The sequence below is a fragment of the Ambystoma mexicanum genome, chromosome 2p, assembly GCF_040938575.1.
Source record: "Ambystoma mexicanum isolate Mex_15411 chromosome 2p, UKY_AmexF1_1, whole genome shotgun sequence".
Lineage (NCBI taxonomy): Eukaryota > Metazoa > Chordata > Amphibia > Caudata > Ambystomatidae > Ambystoma > Ambystoma mexicanum.
The window spans coordinates 930,837,018-930,855,601 of NC_090923.1; the positions used below are offsets into that span (position 1 = coordinate 930,837,018).

An 18,584-nucleotide genomic window follows, 5' to 3' on the forward strand; every position below is an offset into this window, starting at 1 on the left:
GGACATTGGCAAATGATCTGCTAAGTGGCAATGCTGCTAGGAATAATGTGACCTGGCAATATTGGGCCTGCTGGATTCGAATATACATACATACATTAAAAAAAACAGAGAATTATATGTATTCATCGAAATATCCAGCTCCTTGCGCCATTGCCATTTTGAATTTACCAACTTGACTCTAATTTTGAGCCAATTAATTCCATGAATGTCAAAAACCTGGAAACGTTTGCCAAAATTGAAGTTTCTGAACTAAGTCAGCACTATATTAAGTAAGTAGCACTCTAAAGTCTGTGCGAACCCTGGGAGCAGACAGAATTGGGGTGTACGCTGAATGCTGCGGGTTGACAGACCGGGGTGGGCTGGCCTATAGGGAACTGGGGAGATTTTCCGGTAGGCCTATGCGCCCTGGGCTGCTTTTGTGTGTTAGAGGTATCCTATTGAATTTTCCAATTTTCGAAGAAGAAAAGGGTGGGGCTTGCTGGAAATGTGTAAAGGGGGGCACTTTTTTGAAACATTATTTCCAGGGCTTCTTTTGGTTCCCAGTCCACCCCTGCTTACGAATGGATGCTGGAACTGGAAGCAGTTGTTCTGGGGGTGGGGTAAGGGTTGACTGAAGCACCCCAACCACAGTGCTGACGTGATTGCAGCTCCCCTGATAGATGAGCCTTGCACCGAGGGTGAATTTGTGAGATCCACCTTAAGGGTGTTTGTGGTCCAATCCAAGTCACATGTCTGTGAACTGGCCCCTAAAATCCTCATAAGCGACAGTTGCTGCTTTCATGTGCCTGTGGCGTCTGTAGAACCTGAAAGGCCTGCGTTAGGAGATCTGCAACCTTTGGCTGTCCAGATGTTTTGGACTACATCTCCCGTCCTTCCTAGCCAATGCAGTGAAGAGTAATAGATCATGGGAGCCGTAGTTCAGAATAACTAGAGAGCAAAACAGGATACTAGGGCTGTGGAAGGAAGAGGCCAGACGAGGAATTATTGGTCCTGGTTTTTACCAGTGTTTCATGTCGCCTTGAAAAGGATCCTAGTTTTAAGAATGTGCTCTTGCTTTCAATACTGCCTGCTGTTGCACATGCAGCAGTAGTCGGGCCAAAGCCATTTTGTGCATGTCAAAGAAGGATAATATGTCTGCATAAGTGAAAAGCTTCTCCCTAAACCATTTCCTTTCTTTTGTTTCTTTAGCTCTTTCGAGAAGTTCGGATTATGAAAGGATTGAACCACCCCAATATTGGTAAGGAATTTCAGAATCTTGGTTATAGCATAGAGGATAGTGGAGCGGGAAAATAACATTAAGTAAAAGGTCAGACCTTAAATTTGGATGGTGATGCAAGCATCTGGGTCTGGAATAAAGTTTTCTCTTCTTACTTTGGGGATGGTTAAATGCCCCACAACTTAAAGTGGTTGTGTTAATAAACATTTTAAAGCTGGATTAAGCCTTGGCTATGGAACAATAGTTTATTTTTAGTAAGATTTACACAAGATACTTTTAGTGTGGAATTCATGTGTTCATTTTGTTTCTGAAGTTGAGATGTACAAATATCCCTATTCCTGCGAGTGGTAACCCTCTTCGGTCACGCTTCAGCAACAGGCTGATGGTTACTATTATAAGAGCAAAATGTGTCTTTTTGGGGAAGGGGTTATTTGTTTTAAAGAAAAAGGTCACAACATTTTGCTGCAGTGTGGTCCTGTTTAGCTAAGATATACTATGGTATATCTACACTCGTGCTTACCTAGCCCCAGCATCATGATGCAGTCCAACACAAATTCGACACCTCACCCCAGCCCCAACACCGCGCATCCTCACACCTCTACACCTAATAGCTGCACCAGACTGTGCAGACTGAGGACACGCACACTACCTAGGTCCTTCTCATCGCAACACATCCCAGCATCACTCAGAAACTATAGATTAGGTTCTCGCACATCTGTCTCTCACAACTTTGTGGGTAGGATTCCCCACATCCCCACACCGTGTTCCAACCTCACACCCACCACTATACCATCCACCCCACCCAACTTCAAGCTGAAAAAACAAACGAAACAGCGGCCTCCCAACAGAAGTCAGGTAGCACCTACACTCAAATGCGCATTACTTAACACTCGATCGCTCACTGCCCATGCCTTAGAAATCAACGAGCTCATCTCCAGCTTCGACCTAGATCTGCTAGCCATCACAGAGACTTGGCTGCATGAAGCCTCAGGCCCCGCCATTACCCTAGCTGTACCAGTAGGCTACTCCATCCTTAGACAAGACAGACCTACAAAATCAGGGGGAGGGGTTGCCATAATCTATAAAGACATCCACCATATCAGGCCCACACCCCACACATGGGAAGGGAATGCAGACATACTATCGGCCAAACTATCCCTCTCTCACAACAACACCATTAACATTCACGTCATCTACCGGCCTCCAGGACTCCCAACCGATTTTCAAGGGCAAATCACGCATATTCTCAGCGAAAACCTAAAAAAATCCACCAAAACCTTACTCCTAGGTGATCTTAACCTAGGCTATAATGACCCAAAGGACAAAACAGCAACCTCCTTCCTCAAGGACCTCTCCAACCTAGACTTCACACAAAAAATCCTGTCACCCACCCACTCCAAAGGCAGAACTCTTGACTGGCTGGCCGACCATAACTGTAACTCCTCTATCACATCCAACACATTCCTCCCTTGGACAGATCACAGCTGCATACAATTCTCTATCCCTACGTTACCTACCAGAAAAACACCAGTACATAAATCCGCCACCCTAGCCAGAAGCTCCAAAAAGTTAACTGCAGACAATCTACTCCCCCTTCTCAACACCCCATGCCTCGCCCCTCCTTTCCCTCAAGATCCTAACATCCTAGCAGACATACTCAAGGATACGCTCACCAATGCTATAAACTCCATCGCTCCTCTAGAAGAGAAAAAAGAAAAAAAATCCTTCCACTCAAACGCATGGTTCACAGAGGACCTCCAAGCTCTGCGTGACAAAAAGCGCCAAGCACTTAAAAACTGGCAGGCCAACCCATGCGACATCACCAAAGACTTATTCAAAGTCACTGCAAAAAAATACAAAACCGCCATCTTCAATGCCAAATCTGAATCATACAACCGTCGAATACTAGACTCAAAGTGCCACTCAAGAGAACTCTTCTCTATCTTTAAAGAGCTCACAGTGCCTCCCACTTCCTCTGACGAGATCATCAAGGATGAAGGCTGGTGCAACAGTATCCAAGCCGCCATGCTCAACAAAATAGACCTCTTACAAAACAAAATCCGCGACCACTACAATACCTTGCCAAAACAGAGTCGACACTTAGATTCCCAATCCCATAGCAAAACCACTAACATTCCCAAATTTGCCTTTAAAGAAGTTTCAGAACTAGAAGTCCTGGACATACTGAAACATCTGAAACCATCGACTTGCAAAGCCGATACATGCCCCCCTAAATTAATCAAGGACTGCGCTGAACCACTTGCCCCAATCATTACCGCATTCATTAATGCCTCATTCAAGTCCTGCTCTGTCCCAGACAGTCTTAAAGAAGCCTGGGTGCGCCCACTTCTAAAAAAGCCCACTCTCGACCCCACGATGCCTAACAATTACAGACCTATAACAACTGTCCCCTTCCTTCTCAAGATTCTAGATAAAGTGGCACACAGCCAAATCCAACTATACCTCGAATCTAACTCCATCCTAGGCACCAGACAGTCAGGCTTCCGCAAAGGTCATGGAACAGAGACTGCTTTGCTGGACCTAAAAAACCAAATAACCAAGATATTGGACAAAGGTAAACCCGCCCTTTTACTTCTCCTCAACCTCTCTGCGGCATTCGACCTAGTGGACCACAAGACCCTCACCTCACACCTCTCCCACTCCGCACATTTCTCTGACCAAGCCACCTCCTGGATAACCTCATTTCTTGAAGGGAGGGCCATGAAAGTCTTTTCAAACATTTCGAGCGCAACACCATCCATAATACACTGCGGTGTCCCTCAAGGCTCCTGTACAGCACCTACGCTTTACAATCTATTCACTAAGCCCCTATTCGAGAAACTTGATGCACTTGGGATTGCCTACACCAACTACGCCGACGACACCCAAGTGCTCCTCCCTCTATCAGGCTCATACCACAAAGACGCCCTAGCTCTAAAACTCATATATGCCACCATTCAAGCCTGGATGGCCACTAACGGCCTATGTCTTAACGGGGATAAGACTGAAATCCTTATCCTCGGCCAAAAATCCACACTGGCCAGGCTAGACAGCTGCTATGCCAATTTCAACATCGACAACTGCACTATCCCAGTCCTATCCTCTGTGAAAACGCTAGGGGTCTACATTGATGCAACCCTGTCCATGGACAAACAAGTTAGTGCCATTGTCTCCGCATCTGCACTAAGCACTAAACTCATCAACGCCATTAAACCATTCCTTTCCAAAGAAAACTGCCTTTCAATAGCAAGAGCTACCATAGGCGCTAAACTTGACTATTGCAATGCACTTCTAGCCGGCACCTCTGAAAAAAACCTAAACAAACTCCAGGTCACCCAAAATAACGCTCTAAGAGCAGCACTAAACATCTCCAAAAGGGACCACATCTCACTGGCAAGGCAATCAGTTCACTGGCTCCCTGTCAAAGAACGCATCACCTTCAAGGTACTGACTACTACCCACAAATGTATCCACCACACTGCACCATCATATCTCTCAGACACCATTCTCAGACAGACCTCATCCAGACCTACCAGACTCTGCTACACTAACCAACTCACTGTACCACGCATCCACAAGGTTACAGCCGGGGGGCTGGGTTTTCCCTACATAGCACCAAAACTTTGGAATAATCTCCCCCACGCTCTAAGAGCAGAAGGCTCCCTCACAGCGTTTAGAAAAAAACTCAAAACCTCTCTCTTTAACTAAAATTCCTCTACCTACTGCCATTCAGGCACACACTGCTAACTATTGCTACTGCCCAAACTGTATGCATGTATGCCTCTGTATGCTGTAACTAAGACGCGCTTTCCCTGTAACCAGCGCTATTCTGTAACCAGCGCCACGATGCCTCAGGGCTGATTCTGTGCGCTTAACAAATGCGAATAAATAAATAAATAAATAAATGGTCTGTTTTTAATATATATATTTTTTTAATACACCTCTTTGGAAATCACTCTTTTCATGAAGTGTTGTGAACTGAATATATGACTGGAAATCCCTCAGATGGCAATTGTCGGATCAATGCAGTAGGACAATCTAGATGGAAATCCCACCAGCTGTTGAATGAAAGGACCTTCACGCCTCGAAACGACTCCCTTGTTCTGCTACTTAAATCGGCACAAAGGCTGCTTGGCAGTTCCAGGGGTATCTTTGGTTTAGTGGAATCTCTGTGAGCCTCAATAAAAGATGGTCGCTTCACTATAAATTGGCAGATTTCTACCTTTAGGAAATCCCGGCATTAAAGATTTGTCCCTGTTTGCTCCACAAAAGACCACGTTCCGTATTGCGCCACACCCGTCCTGTCCCTATTTATGCAAGCCCTATTCCCATGCCCATTTCTTTTCTGCAGGCCTACATTATCTGTCTACACACCAATGCCGTGTATCTACGGCCGCCACTGTCAGGATTTGAGTGAAGGGTCTTGTTCTTAAAGGCCACTCTTCAGAGTCACCCTCATATGTTCCTATTCCCTGTCTTGCAGTCAAGCTCTTTGAAGTGATCGAGACGGAGAAGACGCTCTACCTGGTGATGGAGTATGCGAGCGGCGGTGAGTAGTATTGCTTGGTGATTGGAACTTTGGAAGTGACTAGAAGCTGGTGGGTTGCTTCGTGTGAGAGTAAAAAAAAGTCTTAAATCTTCTCTCTATGTTCTTCCACATGTACCCTCATGCTGTACACGCGTGTACAGTGCGCCGTTACTTCACAGCTAGGTTTGTGCCACATAAAAACGAGCACATACTTGCATGTATCCCAACCAATCAGTTGCCCACCCCTCTTCCACTTTGAGGGAGTGGGGAGGGGGATGGTTGGTTGTGAAGTCAAATTTGCCAAATAGTCCGTTATGTCTGTGGTCCCCTCATGGTCACTGACTTGAGTCTGGTAAGACTTGGTTGAAGTCTACTTTAAGTGCTCTGCCCAAGCTGTACCTACTGGCGCTAGGCAAGGCCAGCTCCCTATGCTGTTTTCCCTGTTGTCCCTTTCCTCTCTATACCTTTTTCTTCTTTATTCCCCTCTTTCCGCTTCTATAAAATTCTGCACGGTTGTAGCAGTATGTCGACATTGCATTAATACGGACATGTCATTTTGATAGTCTTAAATTATTGAGGTTCTCCGTTGATTGCACCTTTACATTTGAACTGATTCCAATATTCGGAGCATTCCTATATTTCTTCCCATATTGTTTAAGACCCTTTACACTGAGGCTAGTGGACTGCTCTGTCCATGTCATAATATGAACTTTAACCCCAGTTCCTCTCAAGTGTTGGATCATTCTGTTAATTTCCCAACTCACATTTGTTCTACCGTCCCTTATACATGGTCTCTGCTCTTATTTGGCTTACTTTCTCTTCCCTCCCCTCTCACCAGGTCTCCCCTTTCCTCTTCTACGACCCTGCAACCCAGCCTCCTCATCAGTACCCCCATTTGACCCGCTGCCTGACGCTTTCAAGGTCTAATGTACTGCTGTTTCTTTTAGGTGAGGTGTTTGACTACCTCGTGTCCCATGGCCGGATGAAGGAGAAGGAAGCACGGGCCAAATTTCGACAGGTGAGGATAAAATGGCGGCAGTTATACATGCATGGAAAATGAAGGCTTAAGAGTCAGTGGGTATCAATGGCACAAAACCACTAATGAGAACACAGGACCACTTCCCAAACTCGCCCGCCTTACTAATGAGGGCCCAGATTCTTTTCCCATTCTAGAGCTACTGCATTAATGAGGGCACCGCATCACTTCATTCTAACTCAATCTCACTAATGAGGGCACTGCATTACTTCAATTCTAGCTCACTTGCTTCCCATACTAGCCCCACCTTACTAATGAGGACCCAGAGTTCCTTCCCGTTCTAGAGCTACCTCATTAATGAGGGCACTGTATCACCAATCTCACTAATGAGGGCATAGCATCACTTCCTATCCCAGCCCAAGCTTTCTGCTGCAGGAAATGGTGTAGGTTTGCTGCCCTTGAGGGACTATAGAGAATATTGTAGGAGCCCTGGATGTCAAGGGGCTCTGGGAAATCATGTAGAAGGACTGCCTCTTGGGGAGCTTTAGCGAGTGGTGTAGGGGTGCTCTTAGTTGCAGAGCTATAAGGAGTGATAGAGGACTATGTTGTGTAGGAGCACTGGTTGTGTATGCTTAGGAAACCTTGGAGCTCTGCTGTGAGAGTTGTAGGGCAAAGGGGTAGCAGTGCTGGCTTCGGGACACGCCTGGGCTGCAGTGGATGCGTGCTGGGGAGAATGGAGGAGGACAGCCTACAGTGCAGACCCTGTTGAGCAAATGTTGAAGGAGCACCGCCCGAGGTGCGGTTATATGGGATGGTGCCACTCTGTTTAAAGTTCGTACCCATGCTCATCTCCATTTTCTTTTTAATGCCCCCTTTCCTTGTTTTCAACATTCATTTTAAACGCCCCTTAATCTCGAAATCAAGTAGTCTGCAAGCCTTTACAATACCCTGATGCTTGGAAATGTCTTACATGCACAAGACAACCAGACCTGTGTATTGTGCTGCTTGTCTTCACATCACAGAAGTGTTTTACACAAGCACCTTCTGCATAAAATGTGCAAGTGTGCACTCATTACTGTGTCAGGCTTATTTGGTGCAGCCATTTACTGTGGCAAATAGGCAGAATGTGAGAGGCTTTGGGTTGCATATGTCCCCTTCCCAGTGAGCTGTGCCTTGTTAGGGAAAGGGGCCATTAGCACTCTCCAATTCACACGTGTCTGCCCCCAACCCAATAATAAAAGATAAGACCTCAAAGAAACAGACTTGGGCAATGACCTGGGGGCCTGTGAAGCTCAGCTATGGTTTTTACCATGGCCTGGCTTTGTTACTTCAAAGCTCTTCTTAGTGCCAATCTGTGTTAAGCCAAAAAAAAGTTGGTAAGGATTTCAAGGAGGCAGACATGTGTTTTACACATCAAAAAAGCACCCCTTTTCCTCATCTTTGGGGACAAGGCTGCGTACCACACATCAGTTTAAGTGTCCCCACCCAGGGCAAGAGCATTGACTGAGTGGTAATGGCAAGTTGGTGGCGGCCATTGGGAGGAACAGTTTCTGCGGTTTAGGTCTGCATCATTTCAGGGGGAGTGGAAGGGCAGCTGGCTTGTGTACACTCATTAATTGATTAGTCCTGGCCTAGCATTGATTGCTTTTCCTGCTAGTTAATAAAGGCTGGGTGAGGGGCACTCCTCCTTTCACGGGGCCTGCCGCATGCCACCCATCGATCAGAGAACAGGTAGGCTGCTAATCACATCTGCACATGATTAATTCATGCCAACTGCAATCTTCCTTAAGGGAAGGCCTTACTGTGTGGTTCAGTAGGCCTTTCCCTTACTTTAACATGGTGCATGCTGACATTTCAGCTTCCTATATGTGGCTCCACCCGACACTTCTCATTTAACATGTTCCAAATCTCATGATGCTACTCTGACCTGTATAGGCAACACAAACAGGGAGGAGAGTGGAGAGGGGGAAATGCAGTCTGTGCTCTAGCACCTTGAGGCATCTGTTGTGCTAGATGGAATAACCAAGAAAATACTTCAGACCCAATAACCGGACAGACTCAAAGGAGATGGTAAAATACTGCTTTAATCTCAAGAAGTAAAGCAGGGCGAATAAACTCTAATCAAATCGACTCATACAGGATCACACTATCTTATTTGTTTTTAGTTTATATAATGCTAGATGCGTCATCTATGAGGTCATCCTACATGGAAAACTTCAAAAACCTATCGAGGGGTGGGATTGGATGAAAGGATCATTTCTACTTATAGAACATGTGTGCGGTAGTCTTAGTCTCTGATTGGTGGTTTGTTTTCTGTAAGACGCACCCTGAGCTAGTTATAAAAACATGCGCTTCAAGGCCCTTGTCATAGCAGAATATGTGGCAGCGGACTCCTATTTTGCAACATATGTAAACTTGCTTGGCAAGCTATTCTAATAGGTTGGCATCCTAACTCCAACCTTGGACATTCGGCTTTCTAGCACCATGTACACAGAAACAAAATTTAGGTGCTTGGAGATAAGTGAGCTCTCCCCTTGTTACCCCAATTAGGCCACCGTCTTTCATCGGTAAGCCTCATGCCAACGTCTTCCGTTTGAAGACTAACCTTGCCAGTCTCCAAGGTTTTGGGACATTGGAGGGAGTGTAGGCACATCATGATCATTCACCTTCTGCACCTCGCGGATTGCTTCTTTCTACGATAGGTGTGAAGGGCACGAAATTAGGTCATCTTCCCATTTAGTGCTGGTTGCTATGCGCCCATATACAAACAGTTGTCCTTTCCCAGCATCCTGGCTCTCCTGATTTTTCAGTCATGTCTGAGCAATTCATTCTCTACATATCAACAACTTGTATCTTCTCTCCAAATTGGGATGGATACATATGTTTTTTCTTTGTCCGCCGTAATCCCCTCTCCATCCTTTTTTAAAAATTATATTTATTGCATTTGTTAAACCCCCAAACCCGGAGGCATCACGGCGTAGAATACTTGGATCCATTATCTGGTTACAAAATGAATTGCAAGACAACTACAATCATACACAATACCATAGTGCGATACATGAATGGAAAGGGTAAAACTAGCCTTAGCAATGGAATCATTTTTGTCTTTACATATGTATCTTTGTATGGAAAAGTCTGTCTCGGTCGGCATCTTAAAGTTGCCCATTTCCCTTTCAATTGGCCTCTCGTAGTGCAGGCTGCTGGATGACTAAGACATTTTGTATCGTGTGGAGACGTTTCTCTTGCAACAATTGCCGCATTCATAGCATACGCTATTAGGGAGCAGACATAGCAACTTTCTTCTGACGTTCTCTCTCCCACCTTTCATGTGCTGAATAAGTTATTTGCCAAATGAGCCAACTTATATAAGTATACTTTCAGCATCTCTCTTTACTGGGGGAAAAGGGTTTTTTAATATTAGAACGTAATGGGATTCTTAGTCTCTTAATCTGGAAAATAGGAATAATGGGGCTGGTGGGGGATGTCTTATTTTCTGGTTTCTTGCTGTTTATAATATTTGTGAATGCCAATGTTAGGAGAACAGTCGGAATCAGAATGCCACAGAAAACGCCACATCATATTTTGTTTAGTACATCTTTTTCTTGGAGCTACAGCTCCCACCTCTTGAAACATTTCCATTGTCGCCACTTTATTTTTAATATATTTTTGTTTTTATCATTTTACTGTAGTAAATGTATAACAAAAACTGGAAAATGATTGCCAAAACAATTCTTAAAACAATGAGGCCCTTCTTTGGCTCTCTGAAAAATGTCACAATGTTTGTAGTTCTTCGTATTATAAATGGATAAGATTGAAGTATTTAAGAGAAAACAGCAAGTAAGAATGCGTGGACGATGGGCAACATAAAAGCTCAAATATTTTTTTCCTTCTTTGATTATTTCATCATTTTCTCTATTTGTCTAGGGAAGATATTTCAAGATTACTGCAGATGAATGAATCCATAAATCTATCCTAATCTAAGTGTTTTGCTTTCTTTATCCAAGTTCTTGACCAACGATCTTGTGGTCATTCTTTGTTTTTCTTCTCTTGCTTCACTGTGGGGACTTTCTCTGCTGGTGACGGGTGCAGGAGAGGTCAATGTTGCTTCACTTTTATAAGGCTCAACATCGTGCAGGTGGATCCCGGCCCTCTTCCTTTTAACTTCACTGCAGTAGAGCATATGTCCTCCACCTCGTGTGGGCCTTCAAAGCGAGGGGTACTGCAGGTGCATACACATTTGCATACTAACACTTGGTCCCCTATATATACTAGTAGTGTCTTTAATGCATTTTCAAAATTGATTTTGATTGTTCATTAATAACACGCTTAATAATGGTTTCTAAGCGCGGGATCATGATTCAAACCTGTCTTGCGCTGTGTTACCCTGCATCCAAGACAAACATGTTGCCTCTGAGCTATCCTTCCTCCCCTTGATAGGCAAATTGTCCTTTGTTTAATTTTGACCCTCACTGTTGATGCTTGATCTTTTGAGAAATAAGGGATATTTTGAGTCATCGTTTTTTAATAATCGTGTATTTCATCTCCTAGTGCCCTGGCTACACCGTGGGTGTCTGTATTTGCCCTAGTTAGGGGGGTGAGATATCATCTAATGTGGCGTCCAGTCACCAACTCATGGGGCGTTAACTGGTTATCTGAACCAGGTTGATTTCTTATTGCATATAATGCAAGGGGTAGGCAATGTAGCCATCCTTTCTTTAATGACAATTTAATCTTCGTTATCCTTTCCTTCAGAAGTCCATTTAATTGCTCACATATTCCGTTGGCTTGCGGGTGATAGGCAGAAGAAAACCTATGCTTCGTGCCTAAAAGCAAGACTATTTTCAAAGAGTTCATTCACAAAATGCGGTCCATTATCGGATTGCAAAACTTCTCACTCCCCTTCTTGGAAACAACTTATGGTCTAAAAACTTCACAGCGCATGCAGCATCAGTCCATCTGGAAAAGGGACCAACTACAACTATCCTGTATGGCCATTACATGTTTGCAACATATCCACATAGTCTATGTGCAAATGTTGAAAGGGGCCATTAGGTCTGTGATTTACTCCTCTCACTGTTCGCAAGGTGTACCCTGCCGTCAACTTCTGGCACACAATACAGTTTACAATGAACAGTGCCAGATGTTCACTGAGTTTAGTATATATATTATAGCAGCAGCTAGACTCTCGAGTCACATGCGCAGGATAGTGGAGCTGCTCCAATGCTAGAGACATAACTGAGTTTCCTGTACTATCCTGCCTCCAAATTGCCTCAGTGGCGGATTAATAACCACCTTGCTTTTTCCATAGCTGCTTTTCTTCTTGCGATGCTCGTCCTTGTAATTCAATAACCGTACAATGGACGTCATATTAAATCCTTTTACCAACATGCATTGCCCTGTCACTTGCTTCACATCTTGTATCTCCTTCAACTATGGTTGAACACTATGTGGCACATTTGGCCTCTTAATTGGGTGACTGTTTCCGCAAGAGATTAAGTCTGTTCTTTTTGAATGCACTGCAGATTTTAACGATGGCTATGGCTGCTGGAAAGCTCAAGGCTTCAATGAGGTTGTTTAATAGCCCATCACTTGAGTGCTGTCTGCGTGAAGGAAGCCCCTTCTCTTCCAGTGTGCTAGGTCTGCGTGTACAGTTGACGTCATCTAGGCAGAGTTGGCGTACACTGTTACTTCTCTTCCTCAAAGCTTTGTAGTGCATCAGTAAGCACGGCTAGGTCTGAAGCCTATGCTGAATATGTAATCGTCTGCTCATTAATACTTCAAAGGTGCCTTCTTGGGTCATCCCAATTGTCTCACACCAGTAAGTTGGTCAATTTTGGATAAACCATCAATGAAAACCACTGCCCCCTTCTAGAGCATTCTCTCTAACATGGGCAATATCATTATAACGCTCTTGATATGTAACAGTCATGCACATCATCATCTTCTCCCACTGTTTCAGCTATAAACATTGCTGTATTCACTGTGCTACATATTACCAATTTTTGTTGCAGGGTTTGAGATAATTACTTCATACCTCAATTCTGTTTGAGTGGTCAATGTACTCTTGGGATTCTCTGAGATTGCAAGTAATCCATGCTCTACAAATAGTTACGGAATGCCCCATAGTTATACTTGAAGCGTTTTCTATGGCAAATGCAGCATCTGCCAAAGATTGTTCACAAGGGTAGTGTCCCTCCATGACTGGATCTAAAATCCCACTGTAATAAGCCAATGGTTTATGACCATGTCCTAACGTCGTCTGTGTAAGCACTGCTGTCATGACTTCTCCATTTTAAATGGGGAAATAATTAAAATTCTTCACTGTAATCTGGAATCCCTAATACAGGAGCTGTGCTGATTGAATTTTTTAATTAATTAAATCCTTCTGTCATGTCCTATGTCCATGCTAATTTAGTTTTGGCCACATGTGCTTCTTCTCAGGTATGTGCTGTAGTCAAAGACCAAGGCTCTGCAATAATGGCATAGACCTAAAAATTACTGCATTTGTCTCACCGTTTTTGGCTGCACGGTTATCATAATGGCTTCTGCTCTTTCAGGAGTCTCTTTTCCCTTCATGCGAGATTAACTGTTGTGTGTATATATAGTGCTTCTTCTTGACAATACTGTAATTTTTCTTTGTCTACTTTGTACCCTTTCTCTAGTATCGTCCTACGTTTGACCATCTTCTGTGCATCTCTCTTCTATCTCACTGCCCACGAAAATATCATCCACGTATTGAATTATTGTGCTTTCGAGCTCAACATTCCTTATTCCACATGAAGGACTCTATTAAAAATAGGAGACTCACAGTACCCGCAAACAAGTATGTTTCTGGTGAATTGTTGTATATAAAAAGGAAGTTGAATCCTGGGAGTCTTTGTGAAAGGGAATTGAGAAAGGCATTTTTCAAATCGACAACAGTAAAATACCTGACTGTTGACGGGACATTGCACAATGTTGTTGTAGGGTTTGGAACTAAAAGTAACTCTGCCTCGACTATATGGTTTAAAGGGCAAAGGTCCTGGATAAATCTCCACTACCCCCCACCCACCACCCCTTCGATTTCTTAATATGGTACACAGCCGTGTTGCACAGCAAATCTGATGGTACCAGAATACCTTGTTTGGGTAGGGCATGGATATGGTTTTGAATATCCCCTCATCCGCTTCTCTGGACATTAGGTAATACTGTTTTGCATGTGGCAAAATAGCTGCTAGTTTAAGCTTAATTTTCATTGATCCTATTCCTTTCAAAAGGCCCAGGTCCTATGAACTTGTGGTCCATAAAATACTTTGTGCTCTTTCCATGTCTTCCTGAATAAGAGTGCCTTGTTTTTGCCAATGCCATTCTCTTTGGTACCTCTGTGCTGTCAACTTTAATCATTAAAAAGAATACTAATTCGTCATCTGAATAGTCATCCCTAAATAGTTCCTCATCTGTCAAGTCTGTCATTTTATATCCTTCATTGAGGGCTATTACTGCTCTCCATCCTGTTCACCAATCGCCTGTACCATGAAGCATCACCCTTTCTTCTCCTACCACTGCTGCTTCCAATTCCAAAGGAATATCTTGCCCATCTTCATCCATTGGAATTTCTGGCCTGAACAAAAATGTGTCTGGCATCCTTATTATTTTACCTGTTAATTTAGGTAACCATGAAAATAAAATGTGCACTCTATACAGAAATACATCTTCATCTAGGGGAACTCCCCTTAAAGCTTTCGTTCCTGCAAAGGCTAGTATAAATTCCCTCGCGTTTATGTAATGCATCCCTGGGGTTGAACACTCTTAAGATATTGTCATGTTAAGTTTCGTCATCAAATCGTAACCGAATATATTCACTGGTGTCTGTTAGAACATGGAACTGGCATAGACATGTTGTGTTCTCCTATATAAATGGGTAATTTATCAGTAAATGGAACACATGAATGAGTCGCTCCAGTGACCACAAGAAATGAGTGTGTTTGCCTTCTATCATCACCTTAACCCGTGGTTCCTCTTGAGAGGCGGGGGAGGGGGCTGTCCTATTGTTGGTACAAATTCATGCCTGTGAAACGATTTCCTCCCACCACAGTCACGCTGCCTAATTTGTGTTGAACTACCTGTGAAGCTCCAGTGTCCATCTGCCAGTGTGGTTCACCGGTTTGTTTGGATATAGTGGATCTGTTGTGTGGGTGCCTGTTGCATTTGCATAGGTGTTTTCTGTTGCTGCCCCTGTACTGATTGTGTCTGCATTGGTACTTGTTGAAATTGCTGCGGTTGTGACATTTGTGTCTGCTGAAATTGCTGTGCTTGTGGCGTGTATGCCTGATACTATGTGTGATCTTGGACATAATATCCCTGCGAATCTGTATTATAATGTGAAGCATATCCTGCCCCCCGTTCCCTCTTGGAGATTGCCATTTATGTTGTTGCATGCCTCCTCTACTTCTACATACTCGAACCATTTGTCCTATTTTGCCACAACTCCAACATGTCAAGGGCTGTCTGCCATTCAACCCCCCCCCCCCCCTTCTTTGAGGGTTTTGAAATCCTCCTCCTCGAGGCCCATTCCTTCTGCCTCTTGGCCTATAATTATACCCATTCTGATCTTGAACCCTAACTTCATTATTTTGCTGTGGGAACTGCATCACTTGTGCCGTGCTTCCCTCATTACTTGTTAACACTGCTTCTATGGTGAACTTTGATCATTTCTTCGGTACCCATTTTGACTCTTCGTGCTTTCTACCCTCAGTTTTCTTCTCATCTTTCTCTTTCAGCATTCTGCAATATTGCATGATTGCCATTTGTATCTCCGGCCATGGTCTTGCTTCCATTCCCACCTGTTTTTTTTTTTTTTTTTAACAGCCTGTACTGTTTATGGCAGACCCTGACATAATATGTGGTAAAATAAAGCTACCGTTTTAGCCTACGTTTCGTGCGTTCCCGCATTCCATCTATCCTGAATATCCTGAACAAAAGTAATGGTCTTCCTCCTCTCTCATCTTCCTAGTCATTATCACCCCAATATCTGGTGTGTCTGGATATTGTACTCTAAGCGGTAGTTCTACAGTTATTAAACGGCGTCCCATTGTGCACTATTTTGTGCAGTTATTTGGATAACCTGCTCTTTTCCAAATGTCATCAGATTTCTCCCCAAGAATAGCTGATAAGCCTTTATATCGCCTACAGCTAACGTCATTCCTTATGTCCTTTTCACCAATTCCTTAATCAATTTTCTCACACCGGAAGTCAAATTCGGCAGTGTGCATTTAAAATTATCCTTATCCATCTGTGGCCTTGGTATACATTGTGGTCGACCGCCCCCCCCCACACCTCCTTGTCCCCTTTCTCTAATAGTGGGAATTGTGAAAACCCTGATCCTTTCTCATACTTACTATCCACACTCCTTGTCTTCTAAGCAGCATTATCATAGTTTGCTTATCTTCTTCCTGGCAATGCCCTTAGTCTGCTCACATAGGGCAGGGACGCATCCTCTGTACTATGCGATCATGCTTGTGGTTGTTCAGTATATGGTATTGGTTCTGGTGTTTTTCTTATAGCGCCCTCTAGTGTCCTAGGACTAGACCCTTAAGTAGGTTAGATCTTGAAGAAAGGGAAGAGGACAGGAAACAAAATAAAGAGATGCAAGAAGAAGGCACATGTGGATTTTCAAGAGAATCGAGTGTGGATAAAGGTGTAAAATGGTTAGATCTAGAGGGCGGAAACTATATGGACAAATGATGGATAAGAAAGGATATAGAACACATATCATCTAAACTTCCTCCTGTTCCCCTAAAGGATGCTCCTTTTTTGCCCTCTTGTGTTCTATATCCTTTCTTATCCCTCATTTGTCTATATAGTTTCCCCATTCCTGTTCCTATGCTCTCTATCTTCTTCTCTCCATGTTGGCATATCCAACGGTCCTTGCCATCCTCCATGGGATGGTTGTGACCCTCTCTTCTTCAGTCTGCTCTTGCATTTCTATGGGTGTCATGCTTCTATGGCATAAATATTCAATCTCAGTCTTTGCATCCCCTACTTCTGGTCATTTCTTCCTTCTGCTCATTTCCCTTGATTCCGCCTCCTCTCACCTTCTTTGTAACCTATGTGCTTTCAGTCTTTGGGCATAAATTTCTTCTTGTTTCTCTTCTTGCCTCTCCTCCCTTTTCTCCTCGTGCTTTCTTCATTCTTCCCTTCGCTTACATTCCTTGTCTCTCCTGTTTATATAACATCTCTTCCTTCTCTTTTGCTTTCTTGTCTTATTCTTCGCTCTCTTCTTTCTTGAACTCCACCAATACCTTGTCATCTAATTTAAGTAATATTTGTCCTCCTATCAATTAGTTCTGTACCATTGTACTAATTGATAACTCCTTTGTTTCTCTGCCTCTACTATCTGTTTATTCTCTCTCTCCTTTTTCTCATCACCCTGTTTACTTTCATAATGTGTCTGTATATGTTTGCGTTCTCTGATTTGGCTCTCTTCATCTGTTTCTTCACTAGTAAAGGCAGAGGGTTATGTTCTTGTGCATTTGTCTAGTGCCTTATATACCATTGGTATGACCTCCAAGCGCTTGTCGGTTGAACGCTCTTGGGACCGTAGTTCAGATCAGTGGAGAGCGGAGGGTAGCCTATAGTGCTTGGGTACACTTTGTATGTACTCAAGCCAGTGCGGTTGGCGCGTTGGTAGCCACATTCGAACACAAGGTGCAGTGCGGTGGTTGTTGGAGAACAGTGGAATGTGAGCAGCGAAGGTAGTTGGTCTCCGAGTCTGCATTCTGGCAGCCGTGGGCCTGTGTAAGAGATGTGTGCAGCTAGGACTATTTATTTTCTTTTTTTTGTCGGGTGTAGCTGCATTCTATCAGGCTGTTGCAGTGTTCATGGCGTAGTGTAGGTATGTGTGCAGCTAGTCCAAAACTGATTGAGGGGGTATAGCTGCGCTCTATTGTTTGTTGGTGTAAAGTGGCGAGTGAGTATATTGGTATGGGTGATGAGTGACTGCGCTTACTGGTAGGAGGCCTCTGATTCTGATTACTGTCGGAGCCCAATGTGCATGCCTCATCTATCCTGGTCGTTCGTGGTAGAGGATCTGAGTCAGATTTTTCGGTTAGTGCGGGTATGTTATGTTCGCTAAATTGGCGGGTCCTTGAATCTGAGGCTCTGTTTTAGGTGTCAGTGGGCCCATTTTCTGGGTCCCTGGTCATGGTGTAAGCCTTATTGCTTGCCTGACTTGAGCATACACCGCCTTGTATACCAGTTATGGGTGACATAAGGTCTGTATAGTGCTTTCAGGCCATTGCAGTATTGGCTCTGTGGGTAGATTCCCAGTAGCTAGAGCATGACATGGGTTAACAAAAACCGGGCAGATCGTGGTTGGGTGACTGGGGAGGCGTGAAATGGTGGTTTTGCAAATTAATATCCGGATGGGTAAATATGGTAAGAGCAGGCCAAGTTGCATTTGCGGTTGTGGGAAGATTGCGCTTGGGAGTGCTGCAGTGCGAAGTCTGCGGATTTGGCAGTATAACAGTGGTTTGTGTCTCCTGGGGGTAGTGCTATGCTTCCTTATGGGAAGATAGGGATTCAGCTTAATTTTGGGTGCTGCTGAGCTATGGTCTCCAGGATGATACAGACGTACGTACATGACAAAAGAGCAGTGCCGCGTGCCACCACCGAATGCTGAATCAAATGCTGAAAGGTGCACAATGCTGTAAAGGCGATGCAGTAGGGAGAGGGAGAGTATAACTTATGCCTTCCCCACTCTCCCTACTTCTGGTCTTGGAGCGTGGGGTATGTCCGGTCTAGTGAGATGAGCCTGCCAGGTTGAAGCATATGATTAATAGTGGCCTTTGTAGTCAGGCAAAGGTGCTGAGAGTCTGCAGCTGCAT

General features: G+C 44.1%; 1 protein-coding gene across 3 annotated transcripts in view; it reads left to right on the forward strand.

Annotated features, from left to right (window-relative positions):
• MARK4 (microtubule affinity regulating kinase 4) overlaps positions 1-18,584 on the forward strand; it is a 612,664-nt gene that overhangs the window by 390,918 nt on the left and 203,162 nt on the right. For all 3 annotated transcript variants that reach the window (XM_069644669.1, XM_069644670.1, XM_069644671.1), the window contains 3 exons: positions 1,189-1,237; positions 5,700-5,765; positions 6,692-6,762. In XM_069644669.1, coding sequence (XP_069500770.1) covers positions 1,189-1,237; positions 5,700-5,765; positions 6,692-6,762 — 186 coding nt within the window. The remainder of the gene's footprint in view (positions 1-1,188; positions 1,238-5,699; positions 5,766-6,691; positions 6,763-18,584) is intronic.